Source organism: Calidris pugnax, unplaced genomic scaffold (assembly GCF_001431845.1).
Source record: "Calidris pugnax isolate Ruff unplaced genomic scaffold, ASM143184v1 scaffold277, whole genome shotgun sequence".
Classification (NCBI taxonomy): domain Eukaryota; kingdom Metazoa; phylum Chordata; class Aves; order Charadriiformes; family Scolopacidae; genus Calidris; species Calidris pugnax.
In genome coordinates, this window is record NW_015091023.1 from 1,220,779 (window position 1) to 1,246,411 (window position 25,633).

At 36.2% G+C, this 25,633-nt stretch overlaps 1 protein-coding gene across 1 annotated transcript in view; it reads left to right on the forward strand.

The window, feature by feature from the left end:
• Window positions 1-3,505: 3,505 nt before the first annotated feature.
• Window positions 3,506-25,633, forward strand: part of MRPS9 (mitochondrial ribosomal protein S9) — a 30,993-nt gene continuing 8,865 nt past the window's right edge. The window contains exons 1-6 of the mRNA XM_014955846.1: window positions 3,506-3,523; window positions 6,649-6,828; window positions 15,227-15,289; window positions 15,381-15,411; window positions 17,507-17,586; window positions 23,889-23,971. Of these exons, the coding sequence (XP_014811332.1) occupies window positions 3,521-3,523; window positions 6,649-6,828; window positions 15,227-15,289; window positions 15,381-15,411; window positions 17,507-17,586; window positions 23,889-23,971 (440 nt within the window). The 5' untranslated portion in view covers window positions 3,506-3,520. The remainder of the gene's footprint in view (window positions 3,524-6,648; window positions 6,829-15,226; window positions 15,290-15,380; window positions 15,412-17,506; window positions 17,587-23,888; window positions 23,972-25,633) is intronic.

A 25,633-nucleotide genomic window follows, 5' to 3' on the forward strand; every position in this document is an offset into this window, starting at 1 on the left:
CCCTTTCCCCGCCTCTGCGGCCCCGGGCCCGAAGGGGGGGCTCTGTGCGGTGGCAGGAGGCGGCGGGAGGTTGAGGGTGTGTGGTGTGGTGTGTGGGGAACCGGGCACCCGGTGCGGGGGGGTCCCTGCCGCCGTGACACCGCGCTGGTTTCGGAGGCCCCGGTTGGGCCCGGGAGGGGGTGGGGGGTTGTCCCTGCCCCTGGGCGGCCGGGCTGGCGAGCTGCGGCCTACCGGGTACCGGCAGTAGGAGAGGAGGCGGTGGTGGGGTGGGGGGTGCGGAGGCCGGTGCCGCGTCCGAGTCAGCCTTTCCTTCAGCAGAGTTAGTTTTTTCTTAACGTAAATAAAAAGCGTAGTTAAGCCCTGATTTATTATATCTATCGCTAGAATGAACAGAGCCACGTACGGGCCAAACCCGACACAAAATGAAGTACTTTAAGGTAGGGGTTTAAGTTGGTCGCCTTGACTGGTGTTCGATCAGCAGGTGAATAGAAAATGAAGTCTCCCAAATCCTGCCGTGGAGAGAGAGAAAAGCACTCGGCAAGTGCTGTAACTTCTGATTAAACGGAATTGCCTGTTTGTTTTGAGAGAGAGCGGTGTTCATCTGATTGCATTGTAATTAAAAAGCTTACCCGCTGTCAGTAGCGAGGACAGCTACCCTGTTTGTGTAGTGGTATTTGATACACCTGTATATATATTTAATCAGTGACCAGCAAGTGGATGAAAAGGCATGCTGGTAACGCTTCCAAGTTACAAAGTAATTTAGGATAATAAGGGCTGAAGAGCTGTTCGATGGCTGAGCTAAACCAAACCACGGGGTAATAGAAGATAGATGCTGTAAGGAAATGAAAGGTAATACTGGAAGGAGCAATTTGAACTGTTTATATTGGTTACTTCTAGATTAACTTCACCCATTAGGGGTAAAGACCCAGTGGCCGAGTGGGTAGTTCTTTATGCAGCAGTCAGAAATACATGCACTGAAATTGTGCAAGGAATAGAAAAGGCTGAAAATATTCGAACTCTTGATTTTGTTCTCAGCTGGAATAGTTTGTGTTGCTTTGGTTACTCTATATCAAAGCTTAGTTTTCGTGGCCAGGCACCTGCTTGAGTTTGAGCTGAAAACTATTTGTATTGTAAATGAGGAAATGATCTCGAAGGAGGAGTCACTGTAGAAGGTAAAGCTGGAAGGGGCCTTGAGACATCATTTGTCTACTCCTCTCGCCCCCAGAGATGGGATCAGTACCTAAGCCTTTAGCTGTATGCAAATCATCTGTCTGTGAACCAAAGGCTGTGAAGGGAACTGACAGGAGGCAGGGCCCAGGAAACTTAAGAGACTCTTCTTTCCGTTAGGTGTAGTTAACCTGTGGAACTATTTGATGAGGATGTTCAGGATACTAAGCTTTTATGTCAATACAAAAAGCAACTTAAGAAACCTGGAAGAAAGTTCCACTGAAGAGCGTTACAAACAAGATATCAGCATGCATCTGAACCGTGGCTTGCTGGAAATGGGGGAGGTGTCCTGGGAAAATTGTCCCTACTTGTATGTACTCTCCTTGTGACTCTGATGCTGGCTGCTGTTGAGGAGAGAGTAGTAAGTTGATGTACCCTTGTTCTGACCTGCTATAGCCATTTTTTCCATCAAACACTCATCTGTCCTTACCATTAGGGAACTTTGTGATGGCTATCCTAAAAATCCCTTGCTGCAGTTTAGTTCATTACTTCTTGTCTATCTTAATGGGGAAACAGTTTAATTTCTTGGGATTTTTTATTTTATTTTATTTGAAAGTGTCTTGCATTGAGAGAGGAGAGGGAGAGAAACTTTGTAATTCCACTTCCCTTAGCTTTCACTGAAGAACAGATTTTGTTTCCTATTCTAATAAACAAAATGCAGAGATTTAGCACAATTTATAAAGGAAAAAAATGATCTAGCTTAGTTGCTGTCAGTCACTTCTGATGTGATTGAATAACTGTTCTCAACAGAGGAGCTCAGGGTACCGTATCTGCTATTTAATTTGATTGGATACCTTATCTAAATCACTGTGGATGATCTATGTACTGATACCAAAAAGAGATGATAGCACTTTCATGACAGTCTTTCAGAACTGCATGCTTGGAATGGAGTAGCTTTTTCTGCAGTTGTTAACTGAGCTGGAGTTGAAGAGCCTGTTAGTATTTGATGGCTCGTGCCTCAAAACAACTGGATCTAAATTCTGTTCCCCATTATGCACTTCTGACACTTGAGATATATCTATACGTTTAGAACTATCTTTTATTTCCATAGTATAAAGTATAAGCAAAACTTAATGCATAGATTGGGTCAAATATGCACAGAAAGTAGTTTTTCTGGGTGGGTGAGGTACAGTTTTACAGTTACCTGTCAAGAGACTTCATTTTGCGAAAAAGTTTTTTCTGCTGAAATACTTTGTGAAATCAGGTATAAAAAGTAATATGAAATCACTTATGCATATTTGCTGACACCTTGTGATACTTTCTTTTGTGTTTTAAAAAATGCTTCTTAAAATATCAACCTAATACAGGTTCACCTAATCAGTTTGTAGGCCAACTGAATTCTGAGATCATGTAAATATTGCTTAGGTAAATAAATTAAACCACATTTTTTGTGAAACGGCACACTAAAAAGCCAAAACTCACCCATTGAACAAATAGTAATTATTTAGAAACTCAGGCTGGGTCTGAGCTTTTACATTTTGTATGATTGCTACATAATAAATGTTTTTTCTTGTGCAACAAGTGACTAGAGGTTCACTGTTTGTATCTTGTATGTCCACTGATTTCAGTAGCACTAGCTGTGTCAGTCATCAGAGCAGTGGACACTAGTCCTGCAGGCTGATGTGGTTATACAGCTCCAGCTCTGCACCTCCTAGTGAAGTTCTATCCCCAAGATAACTTTTTAGCCCAGATTTGTTTGTGCGCTGCATGGTTTTGGAAAAGGAGATGGTTGAAATCTGTCAGCTTAGAGCATGGAAGTAGCATGAAAATGGTGCAACTGCATGTGTGCCACATCATTTGGTGTCATCTTCTATCTCCGTAATTGTGTCAAGTTCTAATTTAGACAGCATTTTCTTTTGAATTCAAGCCTCCTGTTTCTAATTCCTTTTTCCTCCTATTTCAGACGTATCAGAAGCTTTATTCCTCTGTTAGTGATATGTGTTGATTTCGTATGTGTATAAGTCCAGTGAAGCAAAATGAACGGACAAGTAAATAGACAGGTCCTGTTTTTTTTTTTCTTCTTGGAAAAAATAGGCCAGAGAAGTTGAAGTTGTCTGAAAATGCCTTTTTTTTTCCCTAAAGCAAACTTTATATATGCTGATTTTCTGTAAAATGATGGTCTCCCTGGAAAATGAGGATTTGCCAAACTCTTTTAATACTAGGTTGCTCGAGGAGTCAGGAGGGTTAATACCAAGGAGTTGTGTCCAGAAGTAAAGACTTTCCCTTCTTCGCTGTCCTGGTGGAAGAGCCTCCTATTTCAGGAGTGCTGTTAATAACCGTTATTATTTAAAAAATGGTGAGGCTGCTGTCTGCAGTAATGTTTTATGAAATGTGTAAGAAGTGAATGGAAACCTCTATGGCTTCCTCTAGGAAGCAGAGAAGTTTGCTTTCTTGTTTGACTGAAATGCCAGAAGCATTTAGCTGTGCTTCACAGTTCTTGCCTGTACCACCCATGAAATAGTGGTCTTATCCCAGAAGAGGTACCCAATACAATAGATATTAATTTGCATAAGAGGCTGTTTTCTAATTATGAACAGTTTGTGTGTCCAGGGACTTTTGATTAGTGACGAATTGAAACTAGGGAAGAATATGAATAGCTTGAGGGAAGGAGGACAAAAATGAGAAAATTACAATAGAAATTGACAGGAATAAGATGAAAGCAATCTTTTTTAAAGTATTCTGTTTAAAGCATAGCAGAGAGAAAGTAATTTTGGGCCAAGTAATAAGGAATCATATGTTCATTAACAAGAATTACAAATAATTAGTTACTATTAAGACAAGTAAGACAGAAGATGAATTGAATCCTTTCCTGAGGAGTGACTAGGAGAGGATAATAGGGAACGTGCAGAGATACTTCTGCTTTCCTTACTGCTTTCTAAGGAAATTACTAGAGCCTTGCCTGTGGAAAATGTGTACATTTAAAATTTTGATTATTTTGCTTTTAATTCTGTATACTGTCAATGTAACCTCACAGAAAACATGACTATTAAAAAAAAAAAAAAAAGGAAGGGGCAAACCAGGACTTGCATTGCATGTGCTACATATAAGCTGTGGAGAAAACAAAGCCACAACAAGCTCTCCAGCACCAAATTCTGCCTTGGAGCTATTTTTAAATCTTTTCTGGCAGAGGTATTGGTTGCTTTTCTGAGGTACATATCTTGAGGGCGCATATCTTTGTCTATGTCAGGTTGTAAAAGCATAGAGGGTCACTTTTTTCCATCTCGTGTGACCTTGTTATTCAAAGATTACTTTACCTTATTTATCAAACCTTAATGAATTCATAGGATGTATCCTGCTGCACGCACATGTGCTACACATAGGTTTAAGGCAGGGCATTGTAGTCTTTATCCCAAATTGAAATTTTAAGTGGGATTGTTAGATTTTGTATGTTGAAGCCTGAGACATTCATGGATAGGTGAATTGATCATAAATAGCATTACATATCTGCAGCAAATTGGATGCATTGGACCAGTCCATCCTGGGCTGCCAGATGTTCAGAATACTGACCGGGCTGTGTGACAGTACAAAAAAATTGTGTTTCATTTCTTGTTCATGTAGGACTTGACCATGTAATATAGAACACCCAAAGCCTCTAGTCACAGAAGAAGTTCATGTTAAGCTAACTCGTTCTGCTAACAGAAGGTGGAAGTTCAATCTGGTTTTGCGTTTGTCTTGCAAATATATCAATGTAATTTTGTTTTGATGAGCCGTGTGTGTTTTTATCATTGCAGTTATAACTGGTTTTGAAGATTACTGTGGTATTAGTTACAGGAAGATAGCAAGTATTTTATGCTGTTCATATTAACTTAACCCAATGGTAAAATCCCATCAAAATGTCTAAATTGTGATTTGGAGAAGACAATTCCTGTGACTCGGAGAACATTTAATAATTTCAAATACTAGCTTTGTTCTGTTGCTAATAAGAAGAATCCTAACTAGTTTGCTTTGTTAAGCTTGTTTGGGTTTTGGTGTTTGGCTAAAGGTAGACTAAGGCTGTAGCTGTAGGAGCAGCAGAGGCAATTTAATAATTTGCTCAAAGAAATGAAGGTAAAGAGAGGACTCCCCCTCTGCTTCCTTGCTCCCAGTTGTGTGGCTCAATCACCTTTTTGTGTTGGCTTTGACTCTTCTCAGGGCCTTCTCTGAATCACTGGAACTTACCAGCTCAGCAGAGAACTGCCCACTCATTGGGAGGAAGCAGAAGTTAGGGTTCTGCTGCATTTAGGGAGCTGAGCTGGCTTGCAGAAGAATCCCAAATGCCAGAGCTGGCACAGGGCGAGTGAAAGGAGTGGAGGAAGGAATGCTCGTAGGGGTGGACTGTGAGATGTGCTCGCCCTGCTTTGTGAAACTGCACTGTCTGCTCACAAAGCCAAACTGTAGCATGTTGAAGGAGCTGGAGAGAAGTGCTTCAGGGTACTATCTGGTGAACAGAACTAGACATTTTTTCTGAATCAAAGTGTTTCTTTTTCTGTCTTTGCTTTTCTGTCTCATGCACCCTTTTTTTGTTGTTATTCTCTCCCTGCCCCCGCCCACAGAAGACCACACAAATAATCAGCTCTCATTCAGTGTGTGGAATAATTAAGATGCAGAGGACTTTAATACTAATGTTGGAGGGACAAAATAATGCACAATATTGGCACTAGACCAGAATTGGGACATTACAGCTCTGTCAGGGAAGTTCCTGTTTGTCTGGCAGAAAGCTTGATTGAAATGTAGTCATTTGAACTATTGACTGTCTTGATAGAAGAAAAACCAAAGCTGTATCCCACAAAAATCAAAAGATAACTCCCCCCGAGTTATGGCTTCTGAGCTGGAACAGTGCTCAGTAGTATTTGCTGGTGAGAACTCCCTTACCAGTTTTGTAATTGTTCTACCTGAGACAGTGAAATAGCTTCAGAACCATTCCGGCACTGTGAACAAGGAAGGAGTGCTCCGTAGCCTTTCCAGAGCCTTTAGCAGTATTTGTGCAGCCACATGCTTCCAAAAGCTCCTAGAGAGCTGCCCTGCAGATTCTTTTCATCCTTCATTATGGGATGCCTTTAGGTGAAGGCAAAACCTGCTTATATGCTGATAGATTTGTATTTTCTTCTAAGACTGTGTCTGTTGATTGGTGCTGTGTTTTGCTTTTGCTGGATGTTCCTGACATATGATACATTTTGTTTCATCAGAAAACTCTTCTGAATTAATTTTAATATGTGAAAATGTTCAACCTGTAGAATGTGCTTATTTGCTTATGGGCATTAAACAATTGGAAGAAAATGGTTTCATGAGTAATACTGCCTTTTCTAATTTATTACAATAATGTGTTCAATCTTGTTATAGGTATGAATGGCTTGTTACACTATTCATTTTATTTAGAGCTCACTGTGCCAAAAATATAAAATAAATCTTTCGTTTTTCTTTTTCCTTTTCTGTTTTTGTTAGACGTTAAGGCTAATCTATACCACTACAGCAGTGCAGAGGAAAAATGTAGGAGCCTCAGGACCTGAAAAGTACACAGAGGCATTTATTAAAAAACAGATTGAAGAATTCAACCTAGGAAAGAGACATTTAGCCAACATGATGGGAGAAGATCCAGAAACTTTTACCCAAGAGGATATTGATGTAAGTACAGTTGCTCTGTTGGAGAAGTAATTTACTGTAGAGTTTCAGATATTGAAAGCACTTTACTTCAGCATGAGCCCCTCAGCTCTCTGTGAATTTTAATCAAACTGTCAGAATAAGAAAGAATGCTACTATACATTGCAAACATTGCAACTGTGACTGTGAATAGAGATTCTACTCCTGCTACCATGTGAGGTCAGACATTACAGTATAGAGCTGTATACCATATCTTGCTAAAGCACAGTAGGTTCTTTTTAAAAGTACTAATGGATAATCCCCTTGATCTGAGGTTATAAGAGGCACTGTAAAGGTTTATGTAGCACTTCGAAACGTTTACCCACAATTTGACCTGCTGTGTATATTTAGGTCAGGTTTTCTTGTATGATACTGTGGTTGCTGGTAATGCAAATTAAATTTTATAGGATGTTTTACAACTAACACTCTGGTTTAGCTTAGGGTTTTTAATATAGACGTGAATTTAAGCTCATATCAGTAGCTTGAAACATACTATTTTATTGCCATTCCCTCTGACAGCTGACAGATGGGTGGCCTCCTCTTTCTCTGTGTCATTTAGGCTCGTGTATAGATATGCTCCCTTTCACTCAGAAAAATGTTTTGTTGCATGGATATTTTTTTTTTAATGTCCCACCTGGTCTTCACTTCTGTCATTTCTGTCTTATCACGCATCAGAGGTAGGGAGGAGAAATGTCAGTTGGTGACATTCACTCTTAGGTGAAGCTGCATGAAGTCTCATGGCTGAAGCTTTCCTTGTGCAGCAGCAACGCTATTACTATAGCCCTGGTAGCACAGTATATCAGCAGGGCCCTTAGGGTAGACACAGTAATGTGGTATGTGCCAAGAGAGGTGTGTGTGGTTTAGTTTTTTTCAGGGTGGGGAGATTGTTTATTGCCTCTCAGCAGCAAAAATTCTGTCAGAATAGCTGTGTCCACATAAGAGGTCTTGACAGTGTGCTTGTGCCAAGAAAGAACTACATCTGTAGGTGGTGATACAGGCTGATTTCAAACACATTTGACAGGCTTCAAAACTTAAGTTCTGAAAACTTCTCTGAAAATAGACAGCAAAGTAGAGAAGAGACGCACAGTTAATGGCCTACTGAGAAAAGGCTGAAATGAGACTTGAGTTTTATCAGGTATCAGAAAAATCTATAAGGGAAGGGTGGCTTCAAGTCACAAATCCATAGGAAATCGAGCTTTATGAGTACAAAGCTATGCATTGATACTGCAACTGCTTTCATTCAGAATCATGGGTGCCACTTCGCTTCTACAGACAAGTGCCAATGCAGAGACCCTTCCAGTCTCAGTGTAGAGCAGATAAGGTCCTGTCAACAGTAAAAGTATTCACTGAGGCAAACGGGTCAGCAGTAATAGCAGCCTGTTTCTTTAAATTGGCTTTCTAATTTCTGTACAGACTATGTAATTTCCTTTTCCTGTATTTTTCAGATGTTTTTTTCTTACCTTTAATGGCTGTTATCTTTTTGAGTGACTTTCTTGTAAAGTATTCATACACAGATCTGCCACCAGAATACCTCCCATGTTAGTACAGTATGATGATGATGCTAATAGTTCAGTTTGTTTGCCCAAAAGGTTGATGGTAAGAGAACGTGTTCATCTGCAGTCTGGATTCCTTCTTTTGGTAGGGTCTAGGGGGAAGACTGCAAGAAATGGAAAATGACCATATCCAAGCAGCGGTTTCTTCTTTATGAATCTACGTCAGTGTCATAGTTTGCACAAAATTAACAGAACTCCATCATTAGTAAAAGCAGATTCATTCTGGAAATGAGGTTTTAACAAATGCAGTGCAGGTGACAAGTATGGGACTGCTTTGCAGACTCTGTTTCTGCAAAGATGGCGAAGCAGAGTCAAAAGAATAGTGTTTTGTGTGGTGATACCAAATATCTGTGATATATGTTTGATTTCTTCATATTCCGTCAGGTGTTGGAAAACATGTAGACTCTGTAATAGTGTCTGCTATGCATAATTAAATTTCTGTTATAAAAATACAAAAGCTGCTTAGGCACTGGCAGGAGTATTATCAGGCTTTACATTTCGAACAGTAATAATTCTTTCTGATGAGTGCTTATATACTGCCGTGTCTTCTACTGTTAATCAGTCTGTGTTCTGTATATTTCAAAAGCAGATGTTGTAGGATTCTGTCCTTCACTGGAGTTTTAGGTATAGTTTAATAAAAGCTAAACCTTGTGAAGTTTTAAACAGGAAAATAAGTTGACTTACTTGCTAATCCTTCTAGATGTTGTGGAACCAGAATTGCCTTTTACTGATGCTTTTATTTAGGAATGAAAAGTTAAGCTGTGCATTACAACTGTATTTCTGGAGGAGAAAAAAAAAACATCCAGCAAATTGATATATAACTCTGCACAAGTCTACCAATTGCTTTTTAATTGGTATTATAGACCTCACTCTGAAGCTAGGATGTTTTATTCTCCTATGTGTGAATATGTGCTATGAAGTTTCTCTAATTGATTTGCTTTGCCCATTCCATTTGATGTATCATTTTTCACAATATTTCATAATTTGTGCTCATTTCTAATGAACAGAGTCGTTAGGACAGGCATGTCTAAGTACAACTGACAGCTAACATTAGGTGCCAGATGCAGTTTATAAAGCTATGTAGAACTGCAGAGAACAGTTTAAATAAATTAGCACCTGTACATTAGTCTCACTTGCTGGTAATTTATAAGCGAATCAGTAGAGATGACATTTAGGTAAGTCATTGATCAAGTTAACAGCTGCATACCCACTGCCCAGCTGGGATACCTAATTAATAGAGATTGCAGTCCTGACCTAGTGCTTTTCCCCGGTTGAGCTGTAATCCTTTTATTTTGTGATTTAACTTTAACTTATGGTTGTAGTAAACAGCCCACCGTCATTTTCTGATGTCAGTTCTGTGATATTCTACTTTAAAGCTCAGAAATCTAAGTAAGATTAATACAAGAAAAGCATCTTAATCTTCATGACCTATTTATATGTCAGTATTTTTATTATTCATTTTTATGCAGTCACTAAATGCTCTCTCAGAGCTCATCATAAAGCAATACTCTTTCCCCATAAGAGTTAGTAAAACTCAAAAGCTAGAGATCTATGTTCATTTCTCTTATCGTCTGCCTTGTGACCTAATAGATTGTTGTCAAGCAGATGGAATAATTTGAAGCTAATATATACATTTATCTTCACTAATGTATATATTGTTTCAAAAGTAGCAGTAAGGTTGTGGCTCAGCACATCGAATTTCTAAATAATGTTCAAATTTTAGCAATGCAAAGTGTTAAAAATGAGTGAATATTGGCATATGTGAAACGTCAGAAACATTATTGAGAAGAAATTGCATTTCTGAACTTTCTGTTGTCTGCAAGAGTGTGTTGTCCAGCATTGTTGTTAAAAGAAATATTGCATTTTGTATTGTTTTTTAAGTAGTTGAAGCTAGGATGCTTTTTTCAACTCTTTTTTTTTTTTTTTTTCCCCCCAATGGACCTGTACTGTGCATCAGTATTTTCTTATTTCTCCATCAAAAGTCCATCTGAACTGATGACTGCTGTATTTTTTTTTTTAACTCTTTTGAATACTGTTCAGTGTTTTGAGAAGTAGAAATGAAGATAGAAATAATGACTGTTTCTTTCAACAGCTTTTTGGAGTGGTTTTTTTTTTCTTCTGCAAGCTCTGGACAAGGCATTAATTTTTTTTAATTATTAGTCAGTATAAAAATAATATTAAAAAAAGATGGGTTGTTGTTGTTTTTTTTTTCTTTCCCAGGGGATGGGGTTAAAATGACATGTCACCGTGAGCTTGAAATTTCTTTCTGAACAAGCTCGAATTCAGCTTTAGATAAACAGTGAAAAATGATTGGGCTGGTTTCAATACATTTTTAGTAGCTAGTTATTGGAGGAGGACTTTGCTTTACAAGGTTAACTTAGGTGTGTTGCTTTTTTTTTTTTTTTGGTGTTAACCTTTTCTGTCTTGTTAACTGAAAAATATATTTCAGATGTAGCACTTCTCTTCTTGTTTTTGTTTCATTCATTCCTGGTTCTACCCCAAATATTCTGGATTTTGGGTGCTGAAGACTTTTACGGAATACTGCTAGTGTGGTTGGAAGGAAAAACAGCTGTTCCAGCAAACATCTCAGTCTGAGAAATGCTGAAGTACAGTGGCGAAATAATATGATTCAAGAGGCAAGGTTGAAGAAGGGAAGTGGCTCTCATGTGATCAAGTTGAGGAGTAGGAGCTGAAACAGCTATCACTCAGGCATTTCATTAAAACATGATGGCATAAAGTAACACTGAGTTCACTTCTCAGCGTTTTGACAATTAAAGTTTCATGTATATTTAAAAAGAAATGAACTGAATTCTTGAGCCCTCTGCCAGAAAGGATGCTGCTGCACGGAAACACCAGGATGGAGGTTTTTTGATTCTTCTCCCCTCCTCTTCTCTCCTTGTTTTCTACAAAATACCTTTCTTCACTTACTATGATAACTATCTTTGCACATGATTTGAGCAATGAAAATTAGTGGAGTGTTTTGTGTATGAGCCATAGATTCAACAAGTGTGGGAAGACACTTGGGCAAGATGGATTTGCCCTTCCAAACCTTTCCTACTTATGGCAGGTTATTTAAGGACTGAACTGTCTCAGTCGCCTTCCGCTGTTCCAATATGACTCAGTCAACTCTATATGAATTGAAGTATTGAATTCTTAATTTCTCAAGACATTTAAAAAAAAAGAAAAAGTAACCCTTACTGACCCAGCTGAACTTGTTTGATTCAGAGTTCATCTCTGACATTTGAGAGAGTGAACAAAACTTCTTGGCTTGTAGCTAGATAGGAAGGGGAGGAGGATCAGGAGTCAGCATGTACAATATGCACAATGAAGAGGGAAAATGAGGGTGCAGCAGGTATACTGAATTTGCATGACATACCACATGCAGTGCTGGACAGATTATTTAATGAATTGGTTTGCATGTTTGAAGGACTGCCAGGTATGGTAGGGTTTTTTTTTTTTTCATAGGGATTGGAGCTTGTTCTCATTATTCCAGCTGGCTTGAATTCAAGTTTATAGCTGCAAGTGAAAGACATTGCGGTCCTGTGGGCAGTATATGGAATCATCCAGTCCCTCAACACGTAACGATATAACAGATATAACAGATTCCTTTTAGTTTGTTACAGGAATGTTAAGTTCATCGCTGCAGTTTAATAACTGTCTGAGGTAAACCATCTTGTTACTAACATGTATGCATCATGATCTGCTATTTTTAAAGGTGTGACTACTGGATATATTTTTTTTTTTCCTGTGTGGATCACTAGTAGAGTTTAAAAACAAATACTTACGAATCCCAAAAGGTAATGGCTAAAATTTTTTTTTAGTAGCTCAGCAGAAGCAGGCTGTACCCAATCCACCTTTTTGCATTACATACATACATTTGCATTATGTAATTATTTTTGGAAACACCATTCTGGTTTATGTAATTATTTTTGGAAACACCATTCTGTTACTAGGTACCAGGATTTTTAATCATGTTTCTGCTGAAAATAATTATGGATGTTTCTTTTTTTGAAAGTTGTGTTTTATTTCCAAAGACAATGACAGCAATGTGATTTAACAAACAGAATTGCGAAACAGCAGCTTAGAACCTGTGGAGGCTGGAGTGGGGTGAATTAATCTTGTATAGCTGCAATGACTGCCTGAAGAAAATAGTTCTTCACCATATTCAGCACAAGATTTCCTTTCTCATCTAGAGTTTAAGTCAAATAGAGCACTAGAAGAAGAATATGGGCCATGACCCTTAAGCTGAAAAGCACTTCTGGAATGGAAAACGGCAGTTAAATCTAAAACAATTCTTGGGAACTTTACCTCTAGTGTTTAAAGCTTGATTATAAAGTTTTAAGAGGGATGTCCACATTCTTTTTGTACGAACAGGAAAATGCAGAATGTGTTCCAAATCTGAAGACATTGTCAAAAGATTTCGGGAAAATATTTCATGTTTATTTATGTGTTCCAGCTGCAGTTTGGAGAGACTAATTCTGATATCATTCTTAAGATTGATCCACCGTCTTATTTTATTGCTAGTACACATGGGTGTTGTGAATTACAGTTTTTCTGAAATACTCTTTTCTACGAAACCAAAACACTTGCATAGACAAAATCAGCTTCTATAAATGAAGTTTCTGAGAGGCAGACTGACTTGCTATGTAGTTGCTAAAAGTACAGTCTGAGGACGCAGCTATTTAAAATTAAGAAGGTGCTTCTGAGTAAAATTGAACTGGAGTCTGTTGCATCCCAGGATAGTTCCTAATGGCATTTAAAGACAAATACCCCATCCTTGATGGTGTTTCCATAAAAAGGGAGAGGGCAGGAAGACTCTGTTCCTTGCGTTTTGGAATAACAAAACCCCAAACTTTTAAAGTGAACTATTGTTCTGAAAGTAGATATAAGGGTTTCTTAATGCATTGTTTTGTTTATGCTTCAGTGTGAAAGATGTGAGTGTACACTCAAGCAATATAAAATAAACTGTCTAGAAACAGAACATCTCAGATGGCCACCACTCTCTTCATTATAAATGTTAAATTATTATATTTGGCATTTATTAAGGTGTCATAGTTACAGTAACTGTTTTGACTGAGAGTCTGGAAATGCTTGTATAAAGACTTTGTCTTAAGTACACACAAAGTCAGTCTCAGTATCCTGTAATAAATTCTTTTAATATATTCTATAAGGTGTTTGTTTAACATCATTTGGCTCACAGCAGATTTCTCTATTGTCATCATAATTAATCCCCATTTGTTCATAAATAGGTGTTCACCTACTGTGTGTATGCATAAAATGCCCATTGACTAACAAATGGGAATACAGTAGTCACTAAGAGAAACAAAATTACCATTTCATAAAATCAAGTTAAGCCTTTTGTTTGCTTCAGAATTCTCAAAATTTCTGTTCAGAATGCCAGTAGGGGATTAATGAAAGTAATAGGTTAGGTCTTTTTACACTCCATGCATATTAAATTGGTTGAAGCACTGACAAACCACTCCATGCCCCTGGAAAAAATTATCAGCAAGTAATAGCCCTAAGGTAGCCTAACTAACAAAGAGACATTCTTTTTAAGAGCAGATTTTAAACTCTGATTTTACTGTAATTCTACTTTTCTGTACTGTCTAATGGAAATAAAAATGAGACCACTGCCAGAGGGGTTTATTTGATTAGTCCATGTTTTTGTACAAGCACAAGATTTCTCTCTTAAGCCCTACTACTATCTGAAGTTGGCTATGTTTGCCAGAACGTGCCATTAGTTTTGATAGCTAACTTTTTCTGTTTTGTTTTTAAAAACAAATGGAAATAAACAGCTCTCATAAATGCATATTTTTTGCTTTATTAAATTATGGTTTAGTTACATTGAAGAGGGAAAGTAAGATGATGATGAACAGAAATACGTGTCATTTGGCTTAACCTTGTAAGGTGCCTTGCCTTACATTTTGCCAGGATGATTTGGAATATTGGTATACTTTATTTGTTGGAGACAAATAATACTAACTTTATACATCACATGAATGGTGGTAGATATTGGTTAAGTAAAAGCAAATAAGGCACCTTGTACTTAGTGAAAATAGTGGTAAACAATGTGTGTGTCATGAATGTCATATGTTTTTCTAATTTTTTTATCTAAGGTATCTAAGGAGAAGAAAGATGGCATTTAAAAGTCTGTCTTCTCTGAGCAATTAGTTTGAGCTAGTAGTGATTCACAGTTCTTTCCAAATGCAGTGATCAACAAAATACTTATTTAGGCTATGTAAAATACCTTCTACTGCCACAACAAACATTGCTCTTAGACTCAAGGAAACTATGTCTCTACCAACTGGGATTCTAAATGTGTAAAACTCTACCATGTCCATTTGCTTTAAATAAAATTTCTGTGCTTGGTCTCTCAGTAGGTACTGTTAACAAGCACTGATGTTTTCAGAAAAAAATGATTAAATGTTGTGATTTCCTCTAGAAATCACAGCACTTGAAATTTTAGGGGAACATCACTGTGTATAAAGGTGGTCTTTGCACTTGGGTAGTTCTCAGAAGTTATGATGAATACATACCATAAAAGCTAAACTTCACGAAAGAGAGTTCACTCATCCTGACATCGTAGAGTCCAGCCTTCAGAATAGGATTTTACTTTTCCTGAGGATTCCGGAAGGAACGATCTGCATTTCTTTTCAGCACAGTACATATGCAGCCCTCTTCCTTACTGATTTGGTTGCTTACTGTACAAAAGTTATGCTATTTTTCTGTACAAGAAAGTACCTAAGTAATGTTATGATGATGCTTTAGTGGAAAAAAATTACATGTATGTTCACTCTCTTTTTCTTTTTCGTTTTTTTTTTAATCTCCAGAGAGCTATTGCCTATCTCTTTCCTTCTGGCTTATTTGACAAACAAGCCAGGCCCATGATGAAGGTAGGATTTTTTTGTTGCACTTCTGAATAACTGTAGCGTGATATTTTAAGTAACTATTTCCTTTTGCTGATATTTGTTTGTTTATTTACAGCATCCTTCTGAAATTTTTCCAGAGCAAAGGAGTAAGTGTTTGTAGATTTTTTTTTTTTTTTTTACTATTTCAAAGAATTAGAATTTTTGCATATTCCTTATTTTCACAGATTTACTTTTTTCACTAGGTTCCTAATGAGCAGTAAAAGTGTGATCTGATATTCTAAATTTTGGGATAAAAAAACTGTTGGATTCTGCAATGCCAGTGGTCTTTTCAAACATCTTGTTAACTGACTATAGATAAATGTTTTTCATTGTTTAAAAATAAACAATAGGTGGGATGACGTGCAGAATCTGTTGAAGTCACAGGAAAACCTTTTGTTGAATTCAGTAGCTTTTTGTCAGAGCTGTCTATCACAGCCATAAAATATTCATTAATACTATTTTAAACCAAAAGTTTTCCTGCTAACTTCATTGCTCTAAAAGCATAGAAATCACAGCTTTGAAACTGCCATTTGAGAGAATAGGGAAAGTGGAAATTCTCCTAATCTTGGCTTGGTTTTGACCTGAAAGTCCTAACTCTGCATTTATGTCTGTACTGTCTTTAGTCTTGCTCCTGAGACACCGCATAAAATCCCAGTTGTCAGTAATATGCCAGTATGTTGGCCAGTGAGAACTTCACTGAAATCACCAAATCAATTTTACATAGGTTTTGACATATCTTTTAAATATTCTGTTATCCTCCTTAGACTCACATTTAGTATGAGCTAGTAGCATGGGTGTGAAATTCTGCATTCTCTGAGCTAAGTCCCAGATGGACACTTGTGATTATCAGCGAAATTTTATCATTTTCTGTCATCCCTTTTTCTGCTCCTGGAATTAATTGATACTTAATGGGTTTGGTGCTTTGTATGTCTTTTAGAAAACTGTCTAAATTATGTGAGATTTTGAAATTTCAGCTTTCAAATGGTACCATGCATTATTTTCTAACTTCACAGGATTGTGAAGTAAAAACTAGAAAGCAAGAGGGTAGGAGAGAGTTAATCATTATGCAGTTTTAAAATAGAAGGGCTGTTTTGTAGCAGAACTAAGCTACTATTCTATATGCTTTCAGGACTAAAGAATTCTTTGAAATGCTAGCTGTGTCCTGAGAACTGTAAGAAATAATTAGTATAGATGTGTATCTTTGTATTTACATCTAAAAATAACACTTTCAATAAGTATCTGTTGTAAGGCAGCTTTGTCTTGTCTATGCATTACGTCTTTAAAGTACAGAAACATAAATTTATACTTCAGAATGTTCCCTGAACAGTAATTTCAACAAAATATGCTTTCACAGCTGCATACATGGAAATTCACACATTCCACTTGTAGTATGTGTAGGTAAAAGCCCCCTGTATTCCTTCTGTTCTAGTAAGTTTTGCATCTTTACATTCAACTTCTACTGCATTATGTCTTAACATTCCAATGCAATACATATTGTGCTTATCAGACAGGTTCTTGGAGTCTTATCTTTGTCTATAGCTTATAGATAGCTTCATATGAACTTCACTGGAGAAAGTGACTGAGTTTCTTTACAGTTTGATTTGGAAAAAGCTCTCAGGATTTTATTTTTGTCACTTTTCTTCATTTGGAAAAGATCTTTGTCATGTTACATTTGTTTGATTTTTTTTTTTTTTTCCTGAAGTTGAAATGTACATTTTTTAATGAATGAAATAAGCTGGACATGCTGAATTACATGGAACGTGAATTTTCTTGCTGAACCTATTATGTAAACTATAGCATCAGTTAAATATTCCAAACACATCAACATGAACAAGTCCTAATATCGCCCAAGTTCTGAATACAGTTGTGTTACTTGTAAAAGACAATTTTAGAAATACTTACTTTAGTTTAGAGATACTAATAAAAAAGTTGCTCTGGGTTTAAAGCACTGTTTTTCAAAGCTCTTTCATCTTTCACAATTGCTATGTAGATTTCAGTTGTCTCTTAATTTGTACTTCTTCCTATTCTAAAGTGGATACTTTTACCTGTAATATCAATATGCAGTATTTGAAAGTTTAAGATGTACATGAGGAATTCTTTCATGTTAAACGACATTTAGAAATATTTAAAAATATTATATTAAATATTTGGTTATAGTTGCAGATGGAGATTGCTTTCTTGTCTAATCTTGCTTTTCATTAGAAATCCAGTGGGGAGAAGATGGCCGACCGTTTCACTTTCTCTTTTATACTGGCAAGCAATCATATTATTCATTAATGCATGTAAGTATGTTATAATCTGTAATAAATAATGTTAGCTCTCAGTCCAGGTACATGTTATTCTAGAGATGCGTATCAGGAGCTCCTGAGTTTACTTATGTTTTCACAGTAGGCCATAGTATCACCACTGAAGCTACATGCAATGTATATTTTTGTGTCATTATATCTGTTATTAGGGACGTTTTTGAGAACAGACTACATAATATTTCTTATTTTAATTTTTGATTTATTTTACAGCTTTGGGTTTGAGTAGTCTGCTTTCTTGTAGGCTGTAGCTGTTATCATAAGGTTAGTAGTGGAGAATGCATATGCAACAAAAATTAATAGTTCTAGGAAAATTCATTATAGAATTAAAAATAGTGGGTTTTTTTCCCTTGAAGGGCAAAGCTATAGGAAATGTTATTTGTGCTGACATTTAGTGTGAAGAAAATTTGCATTTAAACTGCTTAATTGATTTTTCTAAGACTGTTCCATTCATGCAAACTTAAGGCTTTTTCTGATTAGTATGGTTCCAGGAGTAAAGGATCTGCATCTATTTACCTTTATGAAAAAAGCTGTATCTAATAGAACATCACTAGCCCCCGAGTCTTAATGTGGATTATGAACAGACATTTCATATTGATGACCATCAATGGCACAAGCATTATCTGCCTCTTTAGAAGAATTTATAGGAAGATGTGCATGTTTCTTATGTGTACTTAAAGACAAAAGCATTAATAATGTATGCAGAAATGTTTAATTGGACAACCATGTCAGATTTTGTTTCCTCATTAGGTAGTCTTAAAAAGTTAGTTCTATGGTTAGCCTGTGTTCAAAAAAAATAATAAATTTTATGTTATCAAATTCAGTGCACAGCTTTACTGAGTGTAGTGTTGTTATTAGAATTATCTGATATTTATTTGAGTTCTGCGTACCCAAAGGACAAAATCCCCACTTGTCAGGTACATTTATTTCTTTGGGAGAATAAAAAAACATCCCCCCTCTTTTTTTTTTTTTTTTTTTTGTTGTTGTTGACCTTGGGCAAATGAGCCAATTGCCCTGGCAGAAATGAAATGAATGATAAATGTAGAGTGTGTCTTTGCTGAGTAATGGAGCTGCAGCACAGGCTTTCCACAGAGGTTTTCTCCTGCACAGCCTGAGGCAGCCCGAGGACCCCTGCTGTTCATTTAAATAGGTATGTCAAATCTGCCTCGAAACGCCGCTGGTTTGATCTGTGGTAATATTTGTGAAGGTTCCATATGGACTTGAGCCCCCTGCAGTGCTAAGAAATAATGTACAACGCTTCATGGTGCAGACGCAAATTTTCTCTGAAAAGGGATGCAATGCTGCGTTTTAGCTGTCGGAGAGGATGATGGAGCTGACGCGCTAGGCCTGTCAACTTGTTACACGGATGGGTTGCACGCAGCGAGGCTGTGGAAAATCTGTGCCTTTTAACTTTTCTACTTAATCACGGTTGTAGCATTGCCTTTAGACTGTATGCTACATTAATTCTCTTCCTGCCTTCTGCCTTTCATCCCAAGTTTCACGGAAAAAAGTAAAGCATGCAGGTCTTGTAGAGGAGCCTTATCAAACAGCTGTCATCTGACAAGCCATTTGCATTTGTTTTGGCTGAAACAGAGCAACCCAAGGGCAAGATGTTTTGTTGCATTCCATCATAATGAAGAAATTACAAATTTTACAAGGAGCACAAGTTTATTTTTAGCTCTTCCTCGCAGTTAGAAAGACTATGCAAGCTTGCCTTGGAAATCTCTAAAAGAATGGCGTGCTTCTTGTTTCTAACAGTGTGGCAATCACCTTCAAACAAATCGGTTTGACAAATGCATTTTCATTAGTATAGGGTACTTGAGTGTTCTTTGTTTCTGAATATTTTCATTAAATAAGCATCTATAAACCTAAATCCGTTAAGTGAGGTTTAACAGGGTTGGTTGTTTTTTTTTTTTTTTTTAGTCAGCCAAATGTAAGCTGAAATCTGCATGAAATTCCCAACATTGTTTTAACCTCTTATTAGAGTAATGTGTATTTAAGAAAATGTATTTTTAAGTCTCAAAGCTAATTAATTTGGCTAGGGAAAAAAAAGGACTTATATGTTAATACAGTCTAGTGTAAGTAATCACTCCCATTTGAGGATGTCTTTTAAATTGCTACATTAAGTCTCAGAAATTGGATAAACATAATATTTGGCTTAAACTTTTATGCCATTAATTACTACATTTGGAACATGAATTTTATTAATTGCCACTAATATAACTGGTCACAGCATTATTTGTTTAGTTAATGCTAATAAATAATGTTACCCACTTACTGAAAACAAACTCTGTATATTCACATCTATTATAACTGCCAATATAGATGTTGTTATTGCTTGAATATTAAATGAACTTTCATAAAGGATATTTGCTTTATACTCGTTGTCTTTGTTCTGCCTGTTGAATAAAGTTTAGCACTAGGGAAAAGGACAATTTATTTTTCTTCTGATACACAGAAGAATGCTTATTGCATGAAACAATATTTCACAAACGTTTGGTAGTATATTTGATCATCATTTAACTTAAAAGTTTTTCAAAGTAATATATTTTTGTAATGTGCAGAACAATTCAAAATAGTCTCTTCGTACCATTCTGCCTAGCAAAATAGTAATTTTCTGTAATTGTGCTTCTTATACTTTTTTAGAAATAGCAGAGCTTGTAGATCAGAGGTAACTGCTCTAACAATAAAGCATTTTAACTCTTAAAACAACAGAACCTAAAAACCCCAGAAGTATATACGGAAGTTAAAACCACATAAGAAGCAAAGAAACATACAAACTGTGATGTAAAATGTGGGCTCTGCAGCATGTTTTAACCAAAATGTTAAAATTATTTTTTCCCCATAAAAATATCTCTTTTTAGGGTTCCATTTGCTAATTTCTTCCCTAAATCTTTTTTGCAGGGTAAAAATAATATTTTTTTTTTTATTTTAAAAGAAATCATCTTGTTAGACATCTGAAATTTGATCTCTCTATTAGAAATGGAAGCATTTCAGTACGTAGTCAATCTTGTAAAATCAGCTATTTTGATTGTGTAATAGCTGAGTTTACAAGACACACAGATGTGTACATTCATGAATTGGACTATTGAATCCTGAAGTGATTAGTAAAATCTTCACCTGCCAGCTTTGAAAAAGCAAGTGTGTCTTCAGAAGCTTTCTTTAGCTGTTGAGGAGTGAAGATTTGTCAGATAAATTATTGGGCATTACATGTGACTCCTGATTTTGCAAAGGCTCATCCACATACTTTACTTCGCATGTGAGTGGTTCTTTTAGTCTGTTAACTTCATCTCTTTACAGAGATTAAGTACATGCATTAATTATTTTTTTTTTTTTAATACTTAAGCCCTGAATTTTATTTCATAGGAGATGCAAGTCCACTTTCATTGCCAGAATTACGCAGGAAATTATATTTAGTGTTTCTCTTACACTTGTAAGTATTTTAAAATACTCCTTTTTAATGTTGTTTGACTTCATCTCCTGTGTTAAGGGTTCTTTGTATGAATGGACACGATTACTGTAGTTTAACCAGAATAGTTCAAAGAGATCATTTTAATTCTTGAAGTGCACATTCTTAGAACTTAAACAGGCTGTGGAGTGTTGGTGTTCTTTGGGAATACCTAGGGAGGATCTTCAGGAGATCCAGCTGTTGTAAAGCTTTCTTTGTAGTTGTTACAATGCATTTCTGAGGCTAAAAACTGGTGGGTGGCAACCTGCCCTTCGTTCTCTTTACGTGTGTATATCAGTAGTTTCTGAATATGATACAAAATCCTGAATTCTACCTTTATCTTGTTTCGTGTTACTTGAAAATTCTTCAGTTACTGTTGAGAAACAAGTCTGACTGTAGTCAGTCTGTCCTGAGGTAACAACTGTGATTCCCTCCCGCTGCCCTTTTTTAGGGAACTGTGATACAGTTGTGCTTTTGTTGAGCTCCTGGTATTATTTTGCTGAGTGTTCCAGCAGATGAATGTAAATGCCAGAGCATAGTGAAGGTGATGGGTATTGGTGAGGAGGCAGGCTGGAGACTGCTTTTGCCAGGTGGAAAGGTGACACTCTATGCCTTATGAAGGCAAGAGGTAAGCAGAGAGGTTAGCGGTAAAATGAAAAGCTTCCATATCCATTTATAAGACCTCCTAACCCAGTACCTCTTTTGGTCATCTAGCACCAAAATATCTTCTTTGTGTCTTGTTTGACTTCTTCCAAATGAGCTCGCAGGAGTCTCTAAGCCTCTTCCAGCTGAGCTCTCCCCAGATGGCTGAGGGCCAGCCACAGCTCTCCTTGCCCTTCTCTTCCCTCTCTCGACAGTCCAGAGTGGAAGTTTCCATACTGATTCTTCTTCGTGTCTAACTACAGATGCCTGAACATTGCTTGGTGTCAGGCATCCCACACCCTCTAACCCAAACCACGTCTGTGCTTTTCCCATGTAGTCAATAGTTTTTGCAGCTTAATAGTCAGCACTGAATGGAGCTGTTAAGATTATTAGTGTGATGTGACATGAATCTTGCCCAAAGTTGTGCTACCATATCTTGTTATCTTAGAGATCTACAGGTATATTTGTGAGGTTTGGAAATATGTGTAAATATGATTTATTGTGCTCTTTTATCTGCTGTTTCCCGTGTTTGAAGGTAGAGATTTCTTTTTTTAAGTTGAAAAATTTTCCTAGTTCCTGTCTGATACAATTATCTCTATCAAAAATAAATGATTTCTGAAAGGCATACTGCTATGATACGAGTTCTTTTGTTGTCGCGAAGAAAAGTGGACAATTTTGTACTTCAGGATTTTATACTGTGGAGTTATTCCAAAAATACTTTTGTTCCCCTGTGCTGTTAAAAATGTAACCATTGACCTGCATCAAATACTTCAGTGAATTGTCCCTATTTAAATGCTTGGAGCGCAGCTCAGATAACAATCTGTTCTTAGTTCATACACTTTAAGTACAAATATTTTTAGTATATGTGCGGGTGTATTTTTATATTAGTGGATAAATCAGCTTGAATGGTAGGTGTATATAACTAAGCAAGGGGTTCTGGGTTGTGTTTTTTTGTTTGTTTGGGGTTTTTTGAATGTAAAGTGTTGTAGAAACTTCATTGCATACTGTTGCAAATCCCAGTTATGTTAAGAACTGGTATTTCATGTTTCTTTTCTTGTTTTTTTTAAAAAGTAATGCAAAGAAAAAAAACCAACAACCCCAACCATTGTTCATTGTCCCCACTAATTCTTACACCATAGTTTCTTTCTGGTATTTGCTAAAACTCATTATGTTAAGGTATATGAACGTTATTATAAGGTTTCTGTTTTCACTTGTTAATGGAAATAAATTATTTGGAATATAAATACTTTGTTGTAGTACAACAATCCTGTTTTGTTTCAATATCGTTCATAATTATTTCCTCAAATACTCCTATTTAACTTGTGATTTGAATTGCTGTTGTAATTCAGAGTATTAGTTGTTATATTTTAGAACCATATAGTCTCTAAAAGTTTCTGAACAGGAAAAAAAAAAAACCCTGAAAATACTGTTTTAAAAGTGTGCTTTCTTTTGTAATATTTTCAGTGTGACTTTTTGGAATATTTTTCCTTTTGTTTTTCTGAAGTAAAATCACTGAAGTAAATCACTGTTACAGCATTGTTTGAAAATAATGGCATAGCTAAGAATGTTGAGAAAACTGTTCAAAAAAAATACTAAAAATGCAGATTAAATATATCTGCAGTACTTGAAAGAACAGAAATTCTGATTGTGGTAACTGTAAACTCTGTGTGTCCCTATAGACATGCCTGGGTAAGAGGGAGTTCTGATTGATACAGGTCACCAATAAAACTGGTACTCTAAATGTACAGAAATCTAACTAAATGAAATTATTTACGATCTTAAACCCTGTCAGTATTTTGAGGAAGAGAAACTAAAATGTGGATATACTCATGAAATTAATTTGCAGTGTTTTGGAGTTACATCCATTATACAAATGTAGTTGATGTATACAGTTGAGAATTACTTTTTTTTGCAAGCATATGTAAGAAGGCAACAAACACTATTGACAAAAAATACCAGAATTCAAAATTAATTACATTGAACTGCATGTGAAAATATTATATATACTGTTTAAATGTTTGTGGGTTTAGATTTAACTTGCTATATTTTTATTAATAGTCAGAGCTCTTCTTTTTTCTGACTTCTGCCTTTTATGTGTTTGAAGACTAAAACCATATAAATGTGTTAAATAACAAAATTTAAATATTAAACGGACAAAAGCATTTAAATACATTTTCTGTATACATTTTAGGAAACATATGAAAAATTGCTAAGTGTTCAGAAATATCAAGACGAGCTGACAGATCAAGACCTTCCTTCTCAGAAGGAAAAAAGGTAAGCTTGCAGTTGGATGAATGTTGTTAACTAATTTACTTAAAATGCTTCAATATGTTGTTTTGGCACTTTTTGTAGTTCCCCACCCTACCTGCCTTTTATTCTACAAACACATTTTCAGACTCTTCCCGGGTTCTTTGTCTAATATTTGTATGGTAATTTCAGGTTGAAAAGTGTTACCTGCAGTATGTATGTGTGGAGTGTTCTCACTGCTAAAAAAGGGAAATGTCACCTATTTTTCTTGCTCTTTAATGTCTTGCTGATGTTTTCAATATTTTCTCCTATGTAAAAATTCTGAAGTGTGGGAACATTCAGGACTCTGTGTCTGTATAGTTTTCTAATTATTTCTTTAGTAAAGGTTTTTAAAGAAGGAAGTAAATTCTTCATAAGAAAACAAAGCCTTTTGAAATACCAAATAAGTTGCTTATCTGTTGGAAAAATCCTACGGCCCGAAGCTCAGCTCTTTAATAGTCTTTCATTAATAACAGCTCTTGAATATTTTTACTTACCCATATTTACCTTGAAAAGTATCAAAAGACTTTATTTCACTTTATTTTTCTTCTAATGGCTTTGAACAGCTAAATCATCGAAAACTATAGTAATTTTAGACAAGTTTATTTGGTTGGTTTTGTTTAAATATCATCATTATTGGTAATTCAATTTAGTTCCTCTTCTTTTTCCTCTAACTTCTCTGGTATGCACAGCAATCTCTCCAGCTAGTTAGCTACTGGACAGAAAAGATACACATCAGCCAGAAGCAGCTATGGAAGATGCTACAGTTATTTTTTTAGTGCATACAGTCAGGATTGTCTTTGAAATGGGTATATGCTTGAAGAATGGTTTGCTTCTCTCAGGCTGTATTCTTGATTTTCTATTTTGAGATTTTTTGCAATGATTTTATGATATATTAGAATATTAAATTAAGCACGTCTTTAAAAAAAACGGATGCAGATAGGAAGTTTTGATTTTGGCATTTACTGCTTATCTGTATAGTTACTTTTTCACTGTCCACGTTGTTTTTATCTTTGTTCTTGCTGTGTATTTTCTAGCCAGATTTATGGGCTGTTCCAGTTGCACATCATGTTGGTTTGTCATTTCTTAATTACAGCCATTTGTTATTTATGTTAGGAAGAGAAAGGATTAATTTGCTGAGATTATTTCAATTTCTTAAATAACAGAAGTTCATGTTTCTTCATGATATAAATAGTGTCCTATGACCCACAGAATGTTTTATCATAGGTTCATGTTAGCTTCTGAGCAGACAAGAGAACAAATGAATTCAGTCTCTTGGTGTATGCTGCTGAAAAATAACCTGACTCCTTACAGAGCTCAGCCAGTGGATTTACTGATGTGAAAAATGACCTAAAGCTAGTCAGAGTTGAAAGGTTTTTCCCTGTTAGGTTTGTAAAAGCTCAGAGAATTTAAAGGATTTTTGAGACTTATTTTCCACATTGGATATGGTACTTCCTCTGAGATTAGCCTGGATAATTTATCTCCAAAGTGTAGGTAGAGGGTGGGTGGGAAAGGCTGTTCATTTTTTTTTTATTTCCAGGAAATAATCTGCTGTGGACATGTTCTGTAATATTAACTGTAGGGTGAGGTGCAGATTTTCAACTACATTATGTTTATAGCTTTTCACATGTAAAAAATTTCATTGACTTC